The sequence below is a fragment of the Benincasa hispida genome, chromosome 10 (assembly GCF_009727055.1).
Source record: "Benincasa hispida cultivar B227 chromosome 10, ASM972705v1, whole genome shotgun sequence".
NCBI classification, from domain to species: domain Eukaryota; kingdom Viridiplantae; phylum Streptophyta; class Magnoliopsida; order Cucurbitales; family Cucurbitaceae; genus Benincasa; species Benincasa hispida.
Window position 1 is genome coordinate 10,076,305 of NC_052358.1, and position 19,341 is coordinate 10,095,645.

Consider the following 19,341-nt stretch of genomic DNA (forward strand, 5'->3'; position numbering starts at 1 on the left):
CGTCCAATTTTAATTTTCATATTTTAAATAAATATTAAATTAATTATTGTCCTTTTTTTTAACTACTTTTTATTTATTATTAGCTTTTATCACTATAAATATTAAAAATATATTTAGATATTTTAATTTTTTTCAAAAAAATTATTATAATTATTTAATCAATTTTGATAAAAAATAAGTTCGATACTAAATTTAAGATTATTTAAAAGTTAAAAAATTAAAATGGAACAATACAGACCAAAATGATATTTTAACCTTTCACTAACCTAAAAAAATCCAGGATTAAAAGACACAATTTGTAAATTAGGAAGTTACAGACAAATTTAGTAAGAGTTTGAAGCCTGAAAAAGTTACCTTACAGTTACAGCAGAGCTTTTGGAGCGTGGATGCTACGCGCCAATGGATGTGAGAAAAGGTAAGTAGGAGTAAAAGGGCTCCACTGTTCAGCCTCCACTTCCGCCATTTTGCATGGACTGGACGCCACCGCCCACCGCCCACCACCACCACCAGTTTCTTCACATTCTTCATTCCTTTCTCCCTCTCTTTTGCCGTTTATCTTTTTCTCTCTGTAAAAACTAAAAACCCCAAATTCTCTGTTCTTTCTCCTACTCATACTTCTCTCTCTGAATTGAATGATTCTACCACGTGGGTCATCTCTAAAAATTCCCCATCTTTTCTTTCTTTCCTCCTGTTCATGGCTCTCGTGTTCTCTGGTATACTCCCTTTTGCAAATTCCTTTTCTTTTCACTTTTCTGTTCTCAAATTCATTGGTTTTTTTGGTCTTTTATGCACCTTTTTTCTTCTTTTTTTGTTTCGTTTAGTTTCAAGTTCATTTTAGTATTTTCGGATCGGTTCTTGATTCTCTGTCATAATTGTCGATACCAGTGAGTGAGCTTTTGGTTTTTCGTGGTCCTGAATCTTATCTATTTGCGTTTCCTTCTGGTTAAGATGGGGTTTTCCCTTTCTGTTTCTACATCGCTATTTGGTCGGTTCTCCAATATTTCCAGTCTTCGAATTTGATTTATTCTCTGTATGTATATTTTGTTTGTTCCTCTGGATTTGAGTTAAATCCTTTGTGTTGAGGGCAAATTCTATTTTTAGTTCTGGTGGCTTTTCCCTGAAGATTTGTGGAAATTCATCTCTTCCCTTGATTTTTTTTTCTCTCACTTTTAGGGCTCATATCTTTAGTTCCCTACTTTTTAGTCTGTGGTGGCTTTCCTTTCTGTTTAATTCTTTCTTTGTTCTTCATGTTTTCTATGGGACTTTCAGTTTGAATTCTTCTGGATTCTATTTGGTTCTCACTTACTGCTTTGCAGTTCATGTTCTGGATGTTAGAGTAGCTTTCGTAACACGTTTTAATTAAAGCTGGCAAGTTTGTTTTGCTTTGTGTTATCGATTCTTCAAGTTTTTTAGCTTGATTTCTTGCTTTGGAAGGATTGAATGGAAAATGAATTTAGAAGGAAGCTCTACTCTATTTTCTTTTTCATTGTTAGTTCTCTCACTTGTCTTTTCCATAGAACATCATCGTATCTAATCTTTTTAGATCCTTCTGTTTGCCTCTTGCAATTCAGCTGTTCTTTCTCTCCCTTGCTGGTTAAAAAATTGTTAGAGGCCAACAATGCCGTGTTTGTCGCCTGAACTTTTCAGTTCAGAACTCTCATCTTAACCAATGATTTATACACTACACGTTCTATTTTACAGTGTTCTCTCGGGATGTTTGTTCTTTTGTATGCTTATCCTCAAAATCTCATGCTTCTTTTTGACGTGTCCATTTCTTTCATAACTTCGAATCATTGGGAAAGTATTTTTTCACCTGAGAGAGTTTCTCTGTTTAATTTATGAACATCTTGTTTGAAAATCAGTAGTTTTTGTCAATAGTCGTTAGAAATTTCAGGGGAGTGCAATTGAATTATAGATTTGGAGCGTTCTAAAGTCTTTGAATTATCTTTCCCTTTTTTTTTTTTGGGATGAGGCATCGTTTGTTCATCAGTTGTCAAAACATCTATAAGAATTTTTTGTTTCTCTTGCCATCTTCATAAAATGCACCTTTGTGCGGTTAGTTTTATTTTCTGCTTCATGGTTTCTTACTAGGTTATGCTTGACTTTCATTTGCAGGATGAGTGTACCATCCAAGTTCTGTTCTGAGAGGGATATCCAGCAGTAAGGTCAACGGATATGGGAGCCTCGAGTTCTAAAGTAGAGGAAGATAAGGCCCTTCGACTATGTCGTGAAAGGAAGAAGTTTGTTAAGCAGGCCCTTCATGGAAGATGCTCACTAGCAACAGCCCATGCTGAATACATTCAGTCATTGAGATGTACAGGGACTGCTCTCAAGATATTTGTACAACCTGAAGGTCCAATAGAATCACCCTTATACACTTCCAATATTGCAACTCCTGAGCCCCTTGCCTTTACTGAAAAATCGTCTCAATTTTCATTTTCTCCATCCTTCTCACAACATGTGGATACTGCTGGTAATCTTTCTCCATCACCTTCTCCTCCTACTTCAAGTCGGTTTCAGGCAAATCATATGCAATTCAGGGGTACTTTTGCTCACAAGGTTGAAGAAAAATTGCCCTCACCTGTTATTGGAACTATAACCTCATCAGACATTCCAGCTAGTGCCACACCTCAAACCTTCGAAAGACCTCAAACACTATCATTTGAAGGCTCTTCTGCACCTCAGGAAGGAGGTTGGGATTACTTTTTTCCTTCAAATAATCATGAATTTTCCTTTCAAGATGGGAATGGTTTGAATAATGGAGGGTTTGAGTTTGAGAATGCTGGTGGTGGAAGATACTTTAAGGAAGAGGATGGAAATTTTGAATATGGAGATAAAGAAGGGAAGGGTTCTTTACATGGTGGGGAGGAATCTCAAAACTCGGAGGATGAGTTCGATGAACCTGCTTCAGAAACTCTGGTGCGAAGTTTTGAAAATTTTAACAGGGTACACGATGATGGAGCAGCAAATGCTTCTCCTACTTTGCATACTGTAAAAAGTATAGCTTCAGAGCCTGAGTTAGTGAATCAGGGGAAGAACCATTCTCCTGGTTTGTCACCTTTACGAACCACGTCTTCAGTAGTTCCATTTACATCTGTTTTTGGTAAAGCAACTGCAAAGGAGGACAGTATTGAGAATACAGCCGTCAAGGACTTATTTTCAAGCATGAAGGAAATTGAGATTCTCTTTATAAAAGCTTCTGAATCTGGCAAAGAAGTTCCAAGAATGCTGGAAGCAAATAAGTTGCACATACGTCCAATTTTTCCTGGAAAAGAAAGTAATTTCTTACTCTCTCTCTCTCTCTCTCTCCCTGTCCTTCTGTGTGTGTGCGCATATTACACAAAGCTTTGAACTTATGGTGAACTTCATAGATTTGGTTTTTCTTTCTTAATTGATAATGTGATCCACCCTATAAACAAGAAAGGTATCAGGGATTTACCTGAAGCCTAATGGGGCGATGGTGCTTCATGATTTGGTATGGTTCTTTCATTATTTCAACGTTGCAGTTAAGTTATTTGGAGTAGTTGTGTAGTGATCAGCTCAGCCGATCACTTGACATTGTAATTCTTTTTAAGGATTTAGATGTCTGAAAGGTTTTTCTTCTTCTTCTTCTTCTCTCTCTCTCTCTCTCTTTTCCCCCTCCCTTCCTCTCTCTCTCTCGTGAATATCTTGTGAAAATATTTTAACTGGATTGGTTTTCCACCTGTGCAGACCCACCATTATCATCAACATTATTGAAGTCCTGCTTTTCATGTGGAGATGACCCGAGTGTTGTTCGTGAAGGTATAAGCCCCTGTGTTTGTTTGGTCTTCATAAATTATGAATTAAGTCTGTTTATGAATTACTAGCTCTTCAGTTTATGAATTATCTATCTCTTCAGTTGATCTGGAAGGTCCAAACTCTCTTTGTTAGTTAAACTCATGAGGTGAAATAACTTGTCAATGTTTATTTGTTGAAATGTCTGAATTGTGAATTCCCAATGTTGATGACTTCCAAACATTATTTCACATGTCTATGACATCCATCTTAATTACTAGGTTTAATATCTCCTTGTGGGCATCGCTTACTAGACTTTTCTGTTTGTTTGTTTTGTTTGTTTTTTTTGTTTTTTGGTAATTTTAAGATTTAAGATAGATCTTATTCTTTTGGATTAGAATCCCTTTTTATAGTTAGGGTTTACACTCCTTTTTTACAAGGCTTGCTTTTTTGGATGCCCTAGTACACGTAATTTCTTAAAAAAATGGATATATACATAAAGAGGCTATTTTATTAACTTCGGAAATTCGGGTACAAACAGGGGAGTCCTCCCTTTATATAGGTTCGGTTATTATAGGTGAAGGCTTAGGTTACAAATACGTACTAAAAGTAAAAGGTATGATCCTACTAACTAATCCTTAAAACTTAAACAAAAATGAAATCAGGATTTTTGCATTGTCATTTTCTCATTTTTCATCATCATTACTTAGAGCATTATCAGTGGCAGGAAAGTACTGTTGATTCATTGTTCAGTTATGTTTGTTGGTTCTTGCAATGCCTGTCGCTAAACATGATGGGTTGACAAATAGAACGAGCAAGTCCTTATGTCTTATGTAGTTTTCTTGTTGAATGAGCGTATGAAATTATGTACTGCAATGGAAGTAGCATTATTTCTCATTGTTCTTTCGTGCCGTAGGCTTGTATATGTTGAATCAGCTTGGAACATCTAATTAATTTTGAAACATGCTAGTCTTGTTCCCTCTATAACTTCACTGAGATGCTTGTATGACTCTGTTGAGATATTTTATGAGCCCACATTTCTGTATTGATAAGCTATGGTTGAATGAGATAAATGTAGTCAATTCATGTAACTATTCACTATGATATGTTCATTAATCAGTTGTTGCTCTTTGTGTTATCTTAGAGCCGGTTCAAACTGCAACAAAGTACTTGACTTGGCATAGGACCACGTCATCACGCTCCTCTTCATCCAGGAATCCTTTGGGAGGAAACTCAAAAGAGGATGTTGAGGACCAGTCTAGCAACTTATTCGAGAACTTCTGCATGAACTCAGGCAGTCATGCTTCAACCTTGGATAGGCTATATGCATGGGAAAAGAAGCTCTATGATGAAGTCAAGGTACTGCCGACGATTATCCTTTTACTCATTTTTCCTATTTTATGCATCTTTAGATTTCAGAAATGACTTGTCACATGTCAAGGTAAGTCTTTAAAATAGGTTTTGTTTTGTTAATTACAGGCTAGTGAGATGGTCAGGAAAGAGTATGATCTCAAATGTAAAATGCTACGGCATTTAGAATCAAAGGAAGTTGGTCTACCAAAAATTGATAAAACACGAGCTGTTATCAAGGATTTACATTCCAGAATCAGAGTGGGAGTTCATAGAATAGATTCTATATCAAAGAAGATTGAAGAATTGCGAGACAAAGAGCTCCAACCACAACTCGAGGAGTTGATTGAAGGGTGAGTTCCTTTTTTGCTGCCATCATGCTTGGTTTGTTTTCAACAGATTCATTTTAGAATATATATGCTTTTTGTTTGTTGCATATTTTTGGTGATAATTAAGTTATCTTGATATGTCGGTGTAGTGTTTATCTTTGGGTCGTAGTTTTGGGGATTCACCACTTTGTACTTTTCATTTGGACAATGATTAGGTTAAGTCGGATGTGGGAAGTGATGTTTGATTGCCACGAGCATCAACTACAAATCATCAAAGCAGCATCCTACCATGGCACCATGAAAATCTCGATGCAGTCTGAAACAAGGAGGCACAACACCATTTATTTAGAAACCGAACTCGCATCTTTATCATCAAGTTTTATGAAGTGGATCACAGCCCAGAAGTCGTATCTGCATTCGATAGATGGGTGGCTTCTCAAATGTGTGGCTCTACCTCAAAAAGCATCCAGGGGAAAAAGGAGAGCACAAGCTCCATCCATCAAAACGTATGGACCACCCCCTATATACATTACGTGTAGCGTCTGGTTGGAAAAGATTAATGATTTACCTACAAAGGAGGTCGTAGATTCGATAAAGGACTTGGCAGTTGAAACTGCCCGTCTTTTGCCACACCAAGAGAAAAACCCAGGGAAGAGGAAGGTTGGGAAAAATCTTTCAATCTTAACATCGTTCAAGGCTGGGAATGACAGTGAGTCAATGGGGAATAATTTGTTACAAGGGGAAGCATCAGAGAGCTTGATCTCTGGTTTTGATCATTTCAGACCAAGCTTGGTTAAGTTTTTTGAAAAGTTGAATAACTTTGCAGATTCTTCTGTGAAAATGTATGCAGAACTTGGGAAGACCATTCAAGATTTCAAGAGTAATTATGAACAGTGGAAATCCCAGAGACTGGAAAAACAAACGGGCATCTGAGTATGAAGAAGAAATTGAAAGGAAGGTCACAGGATTTGTATATGAAAAGACAAAATAAAGAAGGCTGTTCTCTATGTCTTACCTACCGAAACTGAAGCAGAAAATAAAGGAGAAGCTGATGTAAGCAGCAGATATAGATATATATATATATATATTTGAAGATAAGAAAATTGATGTTGGAAGGTGTAATTACAGAGTTTTACATTACACGTCAAAATAGAATCAATTTGCTGAGTTATTAGGCATTGTACAGTTCTATTTTCTTTTCCCCAAAACATGAAGACACCTTCAAGTTCATTCATATGAAAAACTTTATCACATTCACATCATTCATTCATTCATTCTCATTATACAACTTCATTTTAGGATTTGATGAATAAGCAATGTAGGATAGCATATATTTTGAAGGGTATTATCCTTTTTCTATGGAAGAATCTGAAATCTGTCTCGTTTATTCAGAAGGTGTTTGGTTAAAGTCAATTCATCTGTGGGTGGATAAAAAATCTTTGCCATTATAACTAAATATTCATCATTTAGTAGTAACCATTTGATCATTTAATGAATATTTAATTGCTTTCAATTGAATAGATCGTAATTGTTAGGCTATAGTTTTATCAAATTATCGTTGCACTGAAATATCTTCCTCATTTCTTGTCTGCACGTAGGCAGCATGTGCTTTGTTATCCGAATATATATATATATATTCCAATTTGGCTTCTTATCCTTTTTAAAAAGGGTAAAAATTTCATTCCAAATATGCTATTTTCTTTTTCAATTAAGTTCTTGCAACCACTTCTATTCTCTATTTTACCCACTTTTATGCATTTCATCGAACAAACTCTTCTTACTCATTTATTATAGTTTTTTTTTTTCTAATTTCTTTTTATGTGTGATTATAGTGAGATGCACAGAGATAATGTGTAGCTATTTTTCAAATTCTAAAATCTAAACTAATAATCCAGGTCTTAAAATTAAACAAAATTTAATTTTCAAAGTAAGAGAGGAAAAGCAAATTACGAAACAGGCCCCTCATGCAATCCCACTCACGAGCACGCATACAATTCTCATTTTATTTTTTAATTTTTTTTAAAAAAAGGAAGAAGAATAAGGAGAAAAAAAAAAGCGGGAAAGAAACATAAATAACTGAATGTTAGAAAATGGGAAGAGAGACAATTAACGAACCTGGATGGATGGATTGTGTTTTCTACCACAGCTTCATGCTATGATCACACCTTTCCTCCATCACTTTCGTCTTTCCCGTTACCTTCTTCACCAAGATCTTGCACAACACTTTTGCCTTAATCGTCCATGTCTTCACCCAGTACACCTTCAGCTTCAGTGGAGCTTTCAGATCCACCCTCAGTCTCATTTTCCCTTGCTTCTCCCAATCCTGCAATGCTTTCCCCCCACTGCTCGATAATCTAATACCAGATCCTTTCAACTCTACTGCCATAACCGTTACGTTGCTCGACGGCTGATACAACAGCGGTAATGCACCTTTGCACAGCATCACATCCGAGAAATAGACCATGACGCTGCTGTTTTTCTCGTAGTAGATTCCGATCTTTTTATTCTGGTTTTCGGCTCGTAAGGCGACGTTGAATTGGGGAGAGATTGAGGTGGTGTTCTGTTTGAACCCGTTGATCGAGACGGCGAGGATGGAGTAGCGAGGAAAGACGGGTTGGAGGATTAGGAAGAAGAGGGCGGAAGCAATGCCGGTGAGGACGAGGAATAGGATGAGGAGGAGGAGAATGAAGGAGAGAAATCGGCGGCAGGGGCAGGGGCGGTGGTTGTGGCGAGTGTAGAGGTTGAAGCGAACAGCGTTTTCAGGAGGAGGAACTCGGTAGACTTGGTCCTTGGGGATCTGGATGACGTAGGTGCCAGGAGGAGGGTTTTTAGGAGGGGGAGGGAGAGAATTGCCGGAGTTTACAGAATTATTATTAGAAGCAGAATAAGGGTGAAGGGAGTCATCAGTGGGGTGAACACGTTCCGCCATGGAAGCACGTACAGTAGAGAACCGAGGTATAGGAATCGAAAGAGAGAAATGGAAGTGCGTAAAACAGGAAAGAAACAGAGAAGAGGAGGAAGAAGAAGAAAGAGGTGAGCCGCTGCTCTGCCACTCTGCTTTTGTTTTCTTCCATCTTATTTTATCATGACGTGAAATCGTGACTGCATCACCCCTATTTTTAAATAAATTATGAGGATTCTCTATCATTTTTTTTTTTAACTTTGAAAACAAAAATTATTTAATACTTTTTACCATTCACTTAAGGGATATTAAAAAAAAAAACTTGGATTGGATTATCGATTTTGGATTGGATTCAAATAATTGAAAATTTTATAGGTTAGGTTGGTTCATGGATTCACCTAATACTCACAAACCAATCCTAACCAATCAGAATTTATTATTAACTTAAATTTTTTTTTTTTGTTATTTATAATACAATTATTTATGTTTATATTGATTTTAATTCTATTTAATTTCATACTTTTTAAAATAATTTATTCAGAAAATTTTCACTGAAGTAGTTATCTAAATTCAGTAGTTAATCTAAATTCAATATATAAAAATTCAATATATAAAAATAATCCTAATTAATCTGAACCAACCCAATTCAAATATTTCACGAATTCATTTTTTAATAAGGACTATTTGGATTGAAAAATTTACAACAACCCAACTCATGATCATCCCTTATTTGTCTACTCACCAAATCTTTTTTTTTAAGGGTTAGAGAACATTTTGATCCCTCAACTTATAGTTATCACTTTATTAGAAGTGTAGGTATGAAAAATAATTTCTAACATTGTTTTTCCACGTACATAAACACAGATTTTAGATCAAAGAAGAGAGAAATATAGTTTTTTAAGTCTCCCGTCAAGAAAATTATTAAATGTATAAATTTCAATGTTACTTTAATTTTCTCAAGACGTCAATAAGTTTCAATAATGAAAAAAAGTATAGTCAAAAGAGAAATATTAAAGAAATATTAAACGATAATCTAATCTTAATAATGTGCAATTTGGAACATTTGATAGAAACCGAAACAAGCCACGTTTAGGATTAAATTTATGCTCATAGGATCAAAATCCATTTTGTGCCGAAAAAAATTGAGATGAATTCAGTCCGAGTAGGGGAATGATTTAACGCCCTAATCTGTGTCCCCTAAAAGTCACCACGAAAAGGTAAGTATAAAACTTTTAGGCACTAATTGTAGGCTTTAGATTAATAAACCAGAAATAAAAAGAGATTCAAATCTGCCATGGGAGGCAGTACAAAGCCTGCAGCAAGATGACCCACTATACGACTATGCTGCCAGTTTTAGAGGATACTAAAATCAAAATGGCCCCCTCTTCTCCTTGCTGGCTTTTTTCTATATATATATATTATATATATATATATATACTAAACAAAGGCAGGCCAGCATCACAAAATAAAATCAAAGGAGTTTTTAAGGTTCTTTTGTTGTTCAAACACAAAGGACGAAGGGTGCCATTTTAAACCACAACACTCCCAGAGTCACTAAATAAAGGTTGGTTCCCATCTACTATTGATGGACAACAAAGCCTACCACATCTCCTGTGCACCAAAATTAGACCACTAACTTACTACCATCTTCCAACCCCTTCCTCCTCAACAGAAGAACATGGAGTTGCAAACCTTCTCCTGTAACCTGGGCAGTTGGGGAACAGGAACTGCCCCAGCACTTGTCAGCCCGCCATCGCTCGAGGCTGTCTCGGATGTTTCTTCAAATTTGATGAACTGCCCAATCTGGGTGGCTGCCAAGTGTGCGTAGCAAACAGGAGCAACTACAACAATGACACGAGAACACAATATTACTAAAAGCCACAACTGAGTTCTTTGGTTTGATACGCTCAAGGGCAACAACTTAAACAAAATGTTAAATAGTAGATGAACTTGGGAACATTGACTTACCGACAGAAATAGCAGTAGTACTTCTTTGGTATCTGTATACACGATGATAAAAACAACATATTATGAACCCGTGAATGAAGAATGTAATATTTATTTCTGTTGAATATTTTACTTACACATAGGATAGAGAGTGCACTAGTTCTTGCAGGTCATCTGCAGAAAAACCGACTTCATCTAACAGAACGTGATAATGAGTTGGCCTCGTAGTGCCCTTGGAGAGTATAAAGAGAGAAAAAATTAGCAACCAAACAAAAGAAACAGCTAACAGGAATGATTTTGAAAGAGAATTTTAAACAAAAAACTCACAATCATTCCAGCATGAGCACAGAGATAGAAATCGTTGTTTCTTGGATGACAAATTTTGTTGTCAATGATAGTTCCTACACAGAAGGGTAAATAGTTATGTATTCAGAGGGGTAGAACAATTGCAATACACGCCATAAAAAATCTATAGGAATACCGGGAGGAACGTTGTCAGGAGATCCAGCCTGAAAGAACTTAGTGTGATGGTTCTTCTGTGCAACGATCACCACAAACTTGGGGGACCAATTTTCATCAAGGAACTTGCAAGACTACAGACATTTTAAAGATTTAAGATTATCTTAAACTTCTAATTGAAGGATCATAAAAGACGTTAATAATTATTATTTAACCAAGCCGCCATTCACAAAACCTGGATGATCTGATCTAGTTCTACATTCAGAACTTGGTTGAACTGGGATTCACTGACACCATCCCTACGCAGAAACAAGTATAAAAGCATCCTTTAGGAGCATTCAAAATATACACAGAAGCTGTGCTAACATAACAAATAACACAAATTAGTTGTCTCAAACGTTAAAAAGCCACATTGAAGCAAATGTCACAAGACCATGCAAACTATAGTATTAAGAGAAATGCTTGCCTGAATATGATAATCTGATCTGGCTTTCTTTTCCCTGAACTAGTATAGAAGTCGAGTAGAAGCTCCCTGAAATTCAAAAGAGAAAGCGAACTTCTGAAGTCAACAAACCCCACGAACCATAGGAATAAAGCTATTGTTTCATGCAGGAAGATATGAGTATACAGTAATTAGTAATTTTAGAACTTTATATATGTAAGGCAGTATTCAAAACATAGCCAATACTTGACAATACTTGGGTGAGCCGTAGATCAAGTACCTTGAGAAAATTTGTAGTGGATTTGGAACCAAGCATCACAAATTCATACATTTTTTTTTATCAAGTACCTTTGCTAAATAACTCCCAAACACATCCTCGGCTCTTCAAGTTTTCAGCTTTGTGAAGTAAGATTCAATTGCTACATATGTGAACTGAATTCTAGGTAAATTTTCAAAAACAAGAAATAGACCTTTAAAATATTCTTTAATTTTTGCCTAAACTTTTGGAATAAAGGAACTATAATGCAATCAGTATATAGTTATCAAATGGGACCCAACATAATACAGCAACATCTTGAGTTCAAGAAAAAAATATCCAGCAACCATGACTTTAAATATAAGCTATCAAACCTCATTATGCCATCATCTTCAGTATCAGAAATACGCTTATACAAAGAATCTATCATCTCCACTTTCGGTGATTGGGTACGTACTGCAGCTCGGTAACGAGAAATCAATGGCCACTGTCTGGAACTGACCACCTACAGAATAGGTAGGAAGACATTTCCATAGAATCTTATTGATCAAATTATGGTCAAAGATACAATCAACACTTAGATAATATTAGAAGGCATGCTAAAAGGAAGACAATAGGGCAATTGGGTGACATAATAAGTACGGAATCACGCGAGTTACCGCAGCAATAGACGGAATATCTGACTGTCCTGGAGAACCATGTGAAACATCCATACCCAGGATAATTGTGGGAACTCTTGAAACCATAGGAATGGATGGAGAATGCTCGACGGCTAACAAGGAATTAAGCCCACCAAGCTACAAAAGATGAGAGGATTTAGCCAGAAACATGCAACATTTAACAAACAGAATCACCAGGCATATGGCACAAGCTCATCCCCAGTGCAAGAAAAGAAGCAAACGGAGTACACAATATACCAATAAAACACACGCAAAAATAGACTTACCTTAGCGTTGATCTTAAGAAGCACATTTGTGAGGTATTGATCATTCACCCGTGTAGGAGCAATACATTGAGTAACAATTCCAAATTCTGCAAGATTCTTTTTCTTCCAAGGACCTGGGTGAAAATAAAATTGTCAACTCCATCTTCGGACAACCAATCATATTGCGGTGTGCTCAAGTAAACTTTACCATAAAGATCAGAATTCTTTCTCTCAGGGAGTAGACAAAGAAGGAATTGCGGTTGTCCAGGAAGTTTAGACTGAACTTCCTCAAACATCTTCTCAACTCTCACCATAGGTGGTGCACGTCTGAACTGTGGATTTTCTTCAAAAACATCAAAAGGCGCCTCTATTGCCTACAAACCAAAAAGGTATTTCAATCAGTATTGAGTATTTGTAGCAATGAACTATAAACCTTAGCTAACTTACAATGCCTTTCATATCACCACATTTGATCAGGTCTCTGACAAGGCCACGTGTATCACAGCGCGCTGAAAAGTTCACCACCGCCCATCGCTCTATTTTGGTAGGTTGAGCCAATTTCTGAAATTCAACAGCACTGTAAACCACACAGTATTAACAAGAAAATTACATAATGAGGGAAATACCAACCTTATTATTGAAATTCCACCGGCCATTCCGAGGAAAAAAATCTTCCCCATTGCCCACTTTCAACTTCATAATTAAAAAAGTCCATCAGAAAACTAACAAAATTAAGTGGTCAAGTAGACAGAACAACAGGCCAAATGCAAGTAATACCTTGGGTGCAGGTAGAACACGACCTTCAACTTGAATAAAGCTTGAATTAATAGCAATTCCACATGACCGTAACATTGGTTCAGCATCATATTTGTTCCTTTTCAATGACTGCATGGACCTCAATGATTCAGTATTAAGAATCAATAAAAATAAAATTCAAATGTTGCGTGAGAAAGACAAGATCTACCTCAGACAAAACCCTCATTCTTTCTTGTGGCTTTTGCCTAGATTTTTCAACGAGTGAGGCTCTTTGAAACGTGGACAGTGCTTTTGTGTATCGTTGCAGTGATACCAAGGAGCACAACTGAATAAGTAAGATCAAAGTAATCATGAGCAAGAAAAGCAATCACTAGCATTATGATCTTTTCAAGTTTAAGAGGTACTAATTGCTCCACCTCAACAGGGATATAAGTGGGGCGCTTGGGCTTCCCCACATTTATACAAGGAAGATCTGATGAATACCGAAGTTCAATGTTTCGATGCTTAACAAAATAATCATAAACAGTGATTTCAATGCAATCTTCTTCACTTCCACCTTTCTGTTTCAAGGTAAACCTAAAACATGCACCAAAAATAAAGTTATATATCCAAATAAGAAATGAGACAACATTTAGGAGCCATTTGGAAAACAATTCCATCTAGGTCTTCAAAATGCTTGCAAAAACTGTGAAATGCATGAAAATTTAATTCTATTCTGCACATCAAAATTATTATTTATAATTCCAATAAACAAGAAGGGATATTGATAAGGAGACATGAAAAGAATACAAGCAAAAATAGTATCTAAAAACAATTTCTAAATACCTTTCTACAGAATGATTGTTCGAAAAAAAAAGAAAAAGAAAGGGAAAGCAAAAACAGCAAAAAATGTTTTGAAAATTATTTTCAAACCCCATGAGTCAAAATGTAGTGAACACTAATATCACTATTTATTGAAAACTAGAACTTAAAAATGATAAGGAAATGGCAACAAGATAACAGCAAGAAAATAATACGTTTGCTCTTTACAAGGCTTTTCACTTAATCCAGTAATCTTGTATTCTTGATTCGATGGGCTTGCTCGAATCCTCAGATTCTTCAGTGTCCGTTTAGCCTATTATATAAACATATGAGAAGCTGTAAGACAATGCAAAAGACGTAGCACAAAAAAAAAAAATCAATCAACCATTGGTCACCTTGGTCCAGTCAAGTGAGAAAGGATCTCTCACATTCTGGTTTGCAATTAAAAAGTCCACAACAGGACCAGGCTGAATAATCATAGTAGTGGAAACATCTAAAGGGAAAAAAAATAGAATCAATTAGATTATTAGTAAATCCAAACATAAGAGAACGGGTATGATGACAAAGACTTGCCAATATTCAAAGAGAGGCCACTCTGGGTTGTTCTAAAACTAGAGTGAAAGCCTCTGCAGCCAAGGACACCACCGCCTACATCAGTACAAGAGTTTGGGTCATTGTGGAAAAATGACTGTCTGACAAGGAGGCAACCTCTGCAATAAAGCAGGTTTGTGTTAGAGAAAGTATCAAAATAATCCTACAGTCAGATGTCTCTTTTCAGGGAATGAGTAAAACCAAAAAGTTGAACTTACTGCTTGGATGCATTCTGCCTTAAGATAATATCCAGTACCCTGATAGCCTCTTGGAAATTCTCAGATTCCTGACCACGTAAAGCACTTGCTATAGCCTGCATAGGTATCTTAGCTGCAAAGCTAATTTCTACCTTGAATGATTTTGAACGGTAGGGCCGTTTCATCCTTTTTCGGTCTCCATCATTGGGACTTCCATGACCATCAGGACTACAGTTACCATTGTTCCTGTAGGAATTAAACTATATGATGTAGTGACAAACAAACTGGTTTGATTTGACAAATATTACTCAGATAGTTTCAATCATAATGAAGAACAATTATAACCATACCTGTTTGACGTGATATCCTCAAGAACAACGGTAAATTCAAGTTTATTCCGCGGGAGAGGACCAACAGTGAATAAACTTTTCTCTCCATCATAAGCAAAATCCTTACCCGCCAATTCTGAATTATAAGTTTCATGAACCTTGTCTATAACTTTTCTTCCTACGCCCTTGCCATCAACAGGGCGACCATCTTCATATGAAAGTGAAACCTATAAATTGTAAATGATCCTTAAAAATAAATATGATTACCATGAAATACCTCTAGATAAATATCATATAAGCTCTAAGCAGAAGTGCTGAATGTGAATACCGAGAGTACAAATTGGTTTAAAGATAAGAGGACAAATATGAAGAAAGGAACGTACACTGTAATGGAAAAAATGCCCTTCTATATTAGTCACATTGACTTTAAAATGATTTGTAAGCAGAGATATCTTCTGGCCTTTTGAAGCAAGGCCACGTCGGGCGATAGGAACCCTCACAACCTTCTTCTTCACAAATTCTGGAGCCTGCTCCAGCTCAGCTTGAATCGGAACAACATTAGGGGGAATAGGGGGAGGGGGAGGGGGAGGCGGCAATGCCCCGTCAGCTCCATTTCCGGCTCCATTTCCATCTGGCTCATTTGAACTCATCCTGAAGAAATTTACACGACTAATAAGTCACAGGATACATAAACAAGGAACTATTAAGATCGAAAACCCACAATTCATACGCATATGCTAACCCAATTACCAACCGTCAAATCCAAAATTCCCATTCAAAATAGTTAGAGTTGAAAAACCTATATAGTACCAAGAAATATTCAACGCTATGGAAGACGATAATTGTAATTAACCATAGTAGCTAGTCTCGTCAAAGTTCCAGAACAGACAAATCATATGAGAAACCTCTTAACCGGAAAGAATTTCACCAGACACGCACCGAAAAACTCACATGACCGATTGCCAGTGACATCAAGTTGAAACACTAAATTCTTGGACAAATAATGATGACGTTTATGATAATGACATTAAGGACCCAACTAACAGACGCGCAACGAAACACTAAATTCTTGGATAAAGAATTTCACCAAACGCGCAACGAAAAACTCACATGACCGATTGCCAGGGACATCAAGTTGACACACTAAATTCTTGAATAAATAATGATGACGTTCATGATAACGACATTAAGGACCCAACTAACAGCAAAAATGCGTAAAGGATATACCATAAAAAGGCATTACAAACTAGAAGTCATGGTTTCAATATTCGACTAGAGAATAGTGTCTTTGAATAATGAAAAACAAAGAAGCGAGACAGCTTAAAGAAACATCAGCGACAGAAATGAGCATATCCTAATCCCTATCCAACGAAGAGGAGCCATAACATTAAGCAGCTGGTCCAACACGTAATTTAGAAACTATAAGAACATTCATAATCAGCATGCAAACACACATGCACATGAACTTCAGCAGATAAAGCCTCCTCTATGGATCTTGAGATGATCCACCAACGCTTCAAAACAGAGCCTCGGGACGAATCAACAATAAAAATAAAATTAAAAATATTAAAAAACGGCGTCGCACGTGGACAGTCCAGAAATTTAAAGCATTAACGATGAAAACTGAAGTTTCTTCGAAAACAAAAACAAAAAGAAGCCGATAGCCGAAAAATGCACTAACGAGTATGATCGGAAACAGAAAACACAAGCCGTTCTCCAGAAAACCGATTTAGGCTTGAAATCAGGGGAGAAAAAACGTCGAAACTACAGCAGAACGTGACAGTCTCAACAACGAGAAGAAAAACAAAAAAATTAAAAAAAAAAAATCAATTGTGAAGCTTTAAAGAAGGAAGAATAATCTGAGAAATAAAGTTAAAATAAAGCTAAAAAGGAAGAGCATTGTAGGGATGACAGTCGAGAGTAGCCGCATTTTCTCTCAAAAGGGAAAGAAGTAAGAGGATAAAAAAAGAAACAAAAGAGAAGGGACGAATATCATTCAGAAGCCATTAAAGCATGAGAGACAGAGCATGAGCTAAGAGATAGAAGAATGAAAACAGGAAGAGATGATGATGAAATCAGTACCTTAATCACAGAGACTTGAAAGGGAGAATGTGAAAACCCTAGAAACTGGAAAGATGAAGAGCATAAACTTTAGCACAGTCCGAGTCAAACTCAATTCTGCCTCGCTCTCTCTCTCTCTCTCTCTCTACGTATATATGTAAATGGATAGAGAGATGAAATCAGCCCCAATAACGACGTTATTTTCGCTCCCTCTCTTTCCTTTTATATAAAAAAAAATCTAAATCACAGCTCAGACTTGGCTGAATCCTAACCGTCTCTCACGTGGGTCCCACGATCCCCTTGGATCAAAAGATGAGCGAAATGGACGGTCACGATTGCATGGTAGCGTCTTCTTTACAACGTCACTCTGCGCTGCTCAACTTCTCGACTTCGCCGCGTGTTAAACAAACCCTACTCTCCAACTGACTTTTTTGCCACCATTAAAATCGCAAAATGGCGGCTGTGTCCTCTCCCCACATTATGATGCGTGGGTCCCATTCTTACTCGATTAACACGCATTTTTACGGTGTGGTAAAAATAAGCATTAATTTGTTATTTATGATACTACAGAAGCTGGACCCTTTTCTTTCCTTTTTTAATGAATAATTATTATTATTATTGATAATAAATGTAAAAGATAATTGTTTGAAAATTGAAAGTTAAAATTACTAAAAATATTTTTAATTATAGCAAAATATGATTCATTCACAATAATATTTTGTTAAATTTATAAGTACAATATTAGAATATATATAATATAATCAAGATCATGTATTTGATTTCAAGTCTATGGACGTCAAAATCATATTCTTGTAAATTAAATCATTTAGAAAAGTTATTTAAATTATTGATTTTTTCATAGATTTTATTTTTAAAACTTTTTAAAGATCTTATTATTAGTATTTATAGTATTATTGTATTTATAGTAATGTTACAGATTAATTGATGATATTTTCTATATTTATTAAACTCAAAAATGAATGAAAATTTAGAGATATATCCAACTAATATTTTAATCTTGTGAATATAATATAATATTTATAGCATAAAAATAATGATAGTGGTGTAAGATGTAAAAAAAATAATAGAAGTGGATGTGTTAAAAAATTTGTAGAAGTGGGTTGAACGATATCCCATTCCATTAAAATCATCTGTGTTATTTAATTTATTTACAGCGATTTAAAATTTTTTAATTCTATCTAAATAGTTTAAGCCGGTTTAGTAATCTCGTTTTTATTTTCGATTTTTTAAAATTACGTCTATTACTTTTTCATTCATGGTTCAATTCTAAATCAGATTTAAAAGTAAAATTAAAATTTTAAAAGTTACTTTTTAAATTTTTAAATTTTTTATTTGGTTTTTAAACTATTGTTAAAAAATATATACCAGAAATAGGGTTGGCAATGAGATAAGATGGGACATGATGAAGCGGGGCAGGGCGGGATGGGGCCCATTCCTGCCCCATTCATGATGAAGCAGGACTGCGAGGATTTTTAATCCCCATCCCTGCCCCATTCCCCGTTTTGAGGAGTCAGAGTTGGGGTCGGAATCCCCGTTCGGGGATCGGGTCTTGAATTCCCTCCATTAATTGTTCTTTTTATTTTTTATTTAAAATCAATAATTTTTTATATTTCTATTAAAATTATACACTTTTAAGGAATAAATTAGTATTATTATTGTTTTATTTATTTAATTTAATAATAAAAAATATTTTAACAATTTTTTGTTTTAAAATTTAATAAAAATTTAAAGTTAATTATATTATGAAAAAACTTTAAAAAAATAAAAGGGCTTTATATATATATATAGGTTGGGGTCATGGGACGGATATATACTCCCATTGATTTTCCATCTCGATCGCGATGAATACTACGAGGATTTTTGTTAACCTAACTAGAGGAATAAACTTAAAAGTAGAAGGAAGTAATTTTTTTTTAAAAAAAAACCATATAATAACCTTGATTTTTTAAATTTAATCTCTCAATGTGATAGACTTAGTTGATAAATTTAAAAGAAAAGGAAGTCTCTATATTTTCCATAGAAATTTCTATAAGGGACTAAATTTTCAAAAATATATTTGTATGTGATAATATATTTAGCCTAAAATAAAACAATATAATTTTTAATGGGATGATAGCAGATCAATACTTCATATTTACCTTTTTTTCTTTAACTTTCCAAATATATGAATCTAAATTTTTTAAAGTTTGAATTAGTATAATATCTATTTAAAATAAAAT

At 35.4% G+C, this 19,341-nt stretch overlaps 3 protein-coding genes across 8 annotated transcripts; 1 reads left to right on the forward strand and 2 right to left on the reverse strand.

Annotated features, from left to right (window-relative positions):
• Nucleotides 1-450: 450 nt before the first annotated feature.
• LOC120089377 (protein ALTERED PHOSPHATE STARVATION RESPONSE 1) lies at nucleotides 451-6,662 on the forward strand. Of its 6 annotated transcripts, none has more exons than XM_039046822.1 (6): nucleotides 451-713; nucleotides 2,116-3,277; nucleotides 3,712-3,783; nucleotides 4,901-5,115; nucleotides 5,236-5,459; nucleotides 5,651-6,662. In XM_039046822.1, the coding sequence occupies exons 2-6, from the start codon at nucleotides 2,176-2,178 to the stop codon at nucleotides 6,366-6,368; spliced, it is 2,331 nt and encodes a 776-aa protein (XP_038902750.1). In that variant the 5' UTR covers nucleotides 451-713; nucleotides 2,116-2,175; the 3' UTR covers nucleotides 6,369-6,662. The 6 variants fall into 6 exon arrangements, with proteins under 6 accessions (XP_038902750.1, XP_038902751.1, XP_038902753.1 ...); XM_039046823.1 differs by lacking the exon at nucleotides 451-713 and adding an exon at nucleotides 725-1,030; XM_039046825.1 differs by lacking the exon at nucleotides 451-713 and adding an exon at nucleotides 725-985.
• Nucleotides 6,663-6,830: 168 nt separating this feature from the next.
• On the reverse strand, nucleotides 6,831-8,637 carry LOC120089378 (NDR1/HIN1-like protein 13). Its single transcript, XM_039046828.1, has one exon. The coding sequence runs from the start codon at nucleotides 8,581-8,583 to the stop codon at nucleotides 7,573-7,575; it is 1,011 nt and encodes a 336-aa protein (XP_038902756.1). The 5' UTR covers nucleotides 8,584-8,637; the 3' UTR covers nucleotides 6,831-7,572.
• A 922-nt stretch (nucleotides 8,638-9,559) lies between these two features.
• On the reverse strand, nucleotides 9,560-17,299 carry LOC120088297 (protein argonaute 4-like). Its single transcript, XM_039045495.1, has 23 exons — nucleotides 17,123-17,299; nucleotides 15,424-15,691; nucleotides 15,062-15,267; nucleotides 14,733-14,957; nucleotides 14,497-14,633; nucleotides 14,319-14,416; nucleotides 14,139-14,236; nucleotides 13,539-13,698; nucleotides 13,331-13,447; nucleotides 13,144-13,251; nucleotides 12,997-13,059; nucleotides 12,814-12,927; nucleotides 12,575-12,740; nucleotides 12,388-12,500; nucleotides 12,101-12,238; nucleotides 11,816-11,946; nucleotides 11,210-11,275; nucleotides 10,979-11,042; nucleotides 10,766-10,877; nucleotides 10,612-10,685; nucleotides 10,422-10,516; nucleotides 10,306-10,337; nucleotides 9,560-10,178 (listed from the first exon to the last, which is right to left on the reverse strand). Exons 2-23 carry the CDS (start codon nucleotides 15,688-15,690, stop codon nucleotides 10,003-10,005), a joined length of 2,760 nt encoding a protein of 919 aa, XP_038901423.1. The 5' UTR covers nucleotide 15,691; nucleotides 17,123-17,299; the 3' UTR covers nucleotides 9,560-10,002.
• Nucleotides 17,300-19,341: the final 2,042 nt, after the last annotated feature.

Excerpts from the sequence above, each read along its gene's own strand:
- LOC120089377 (XM_039046822.1), top strand. The coding sequence starts at position 2,176 with ATGGGAGCCTCGAGTTCTAAAGTAGAGGAAGATAAGGCCCTTCGACTA. Across the intron at positions 3,278-3,711 it reads AATTTTTCCTGGAAAAGAAA|ACCCACCATTATCATCAACA; the intron begins GTAATTTCTTAC and ends CCACCTGTGCAG. Across the intron at positions 5,460-5,650 it reads CTCGAGGAGTTGATTGAAGG|GTTAAGTCGGATGTGGGAAG; the intron begins GTGAGTTCCTTT and ends GACAATGATTAG.
- LOC120089378 (XM_039046828.1), bottom strand. The coding sequence starts at position 8,583 with ATGATAGAGAATCCTCATAATTTATTTAAAAATAGGGGTGATGCAGTC.
- LOC120088297 (XM_039045495.1), bottom strand. The coding sequence starts at position 15,690 with ATGAGTTCAAATGAGCCAGATGGAAATGGAGCCGGAAATGGAGCTGAC. Across the intron at positions 12,741-12,813 it reads GTGGTGATATGAAAGGCATT|GCAATAGAGGCGCCTTTTGA; the intron begins GTAAGTTAGCTA and ends TTTGGTTTGTAG. Across the intron at positions 12,501-12,574 it reads AAAGAATTCTGATCTTTATG|GTCCTTGGAAGAAAAAGAAT; the intron begins GTAAAGTTTACT and ends ATTTTCACCCAG.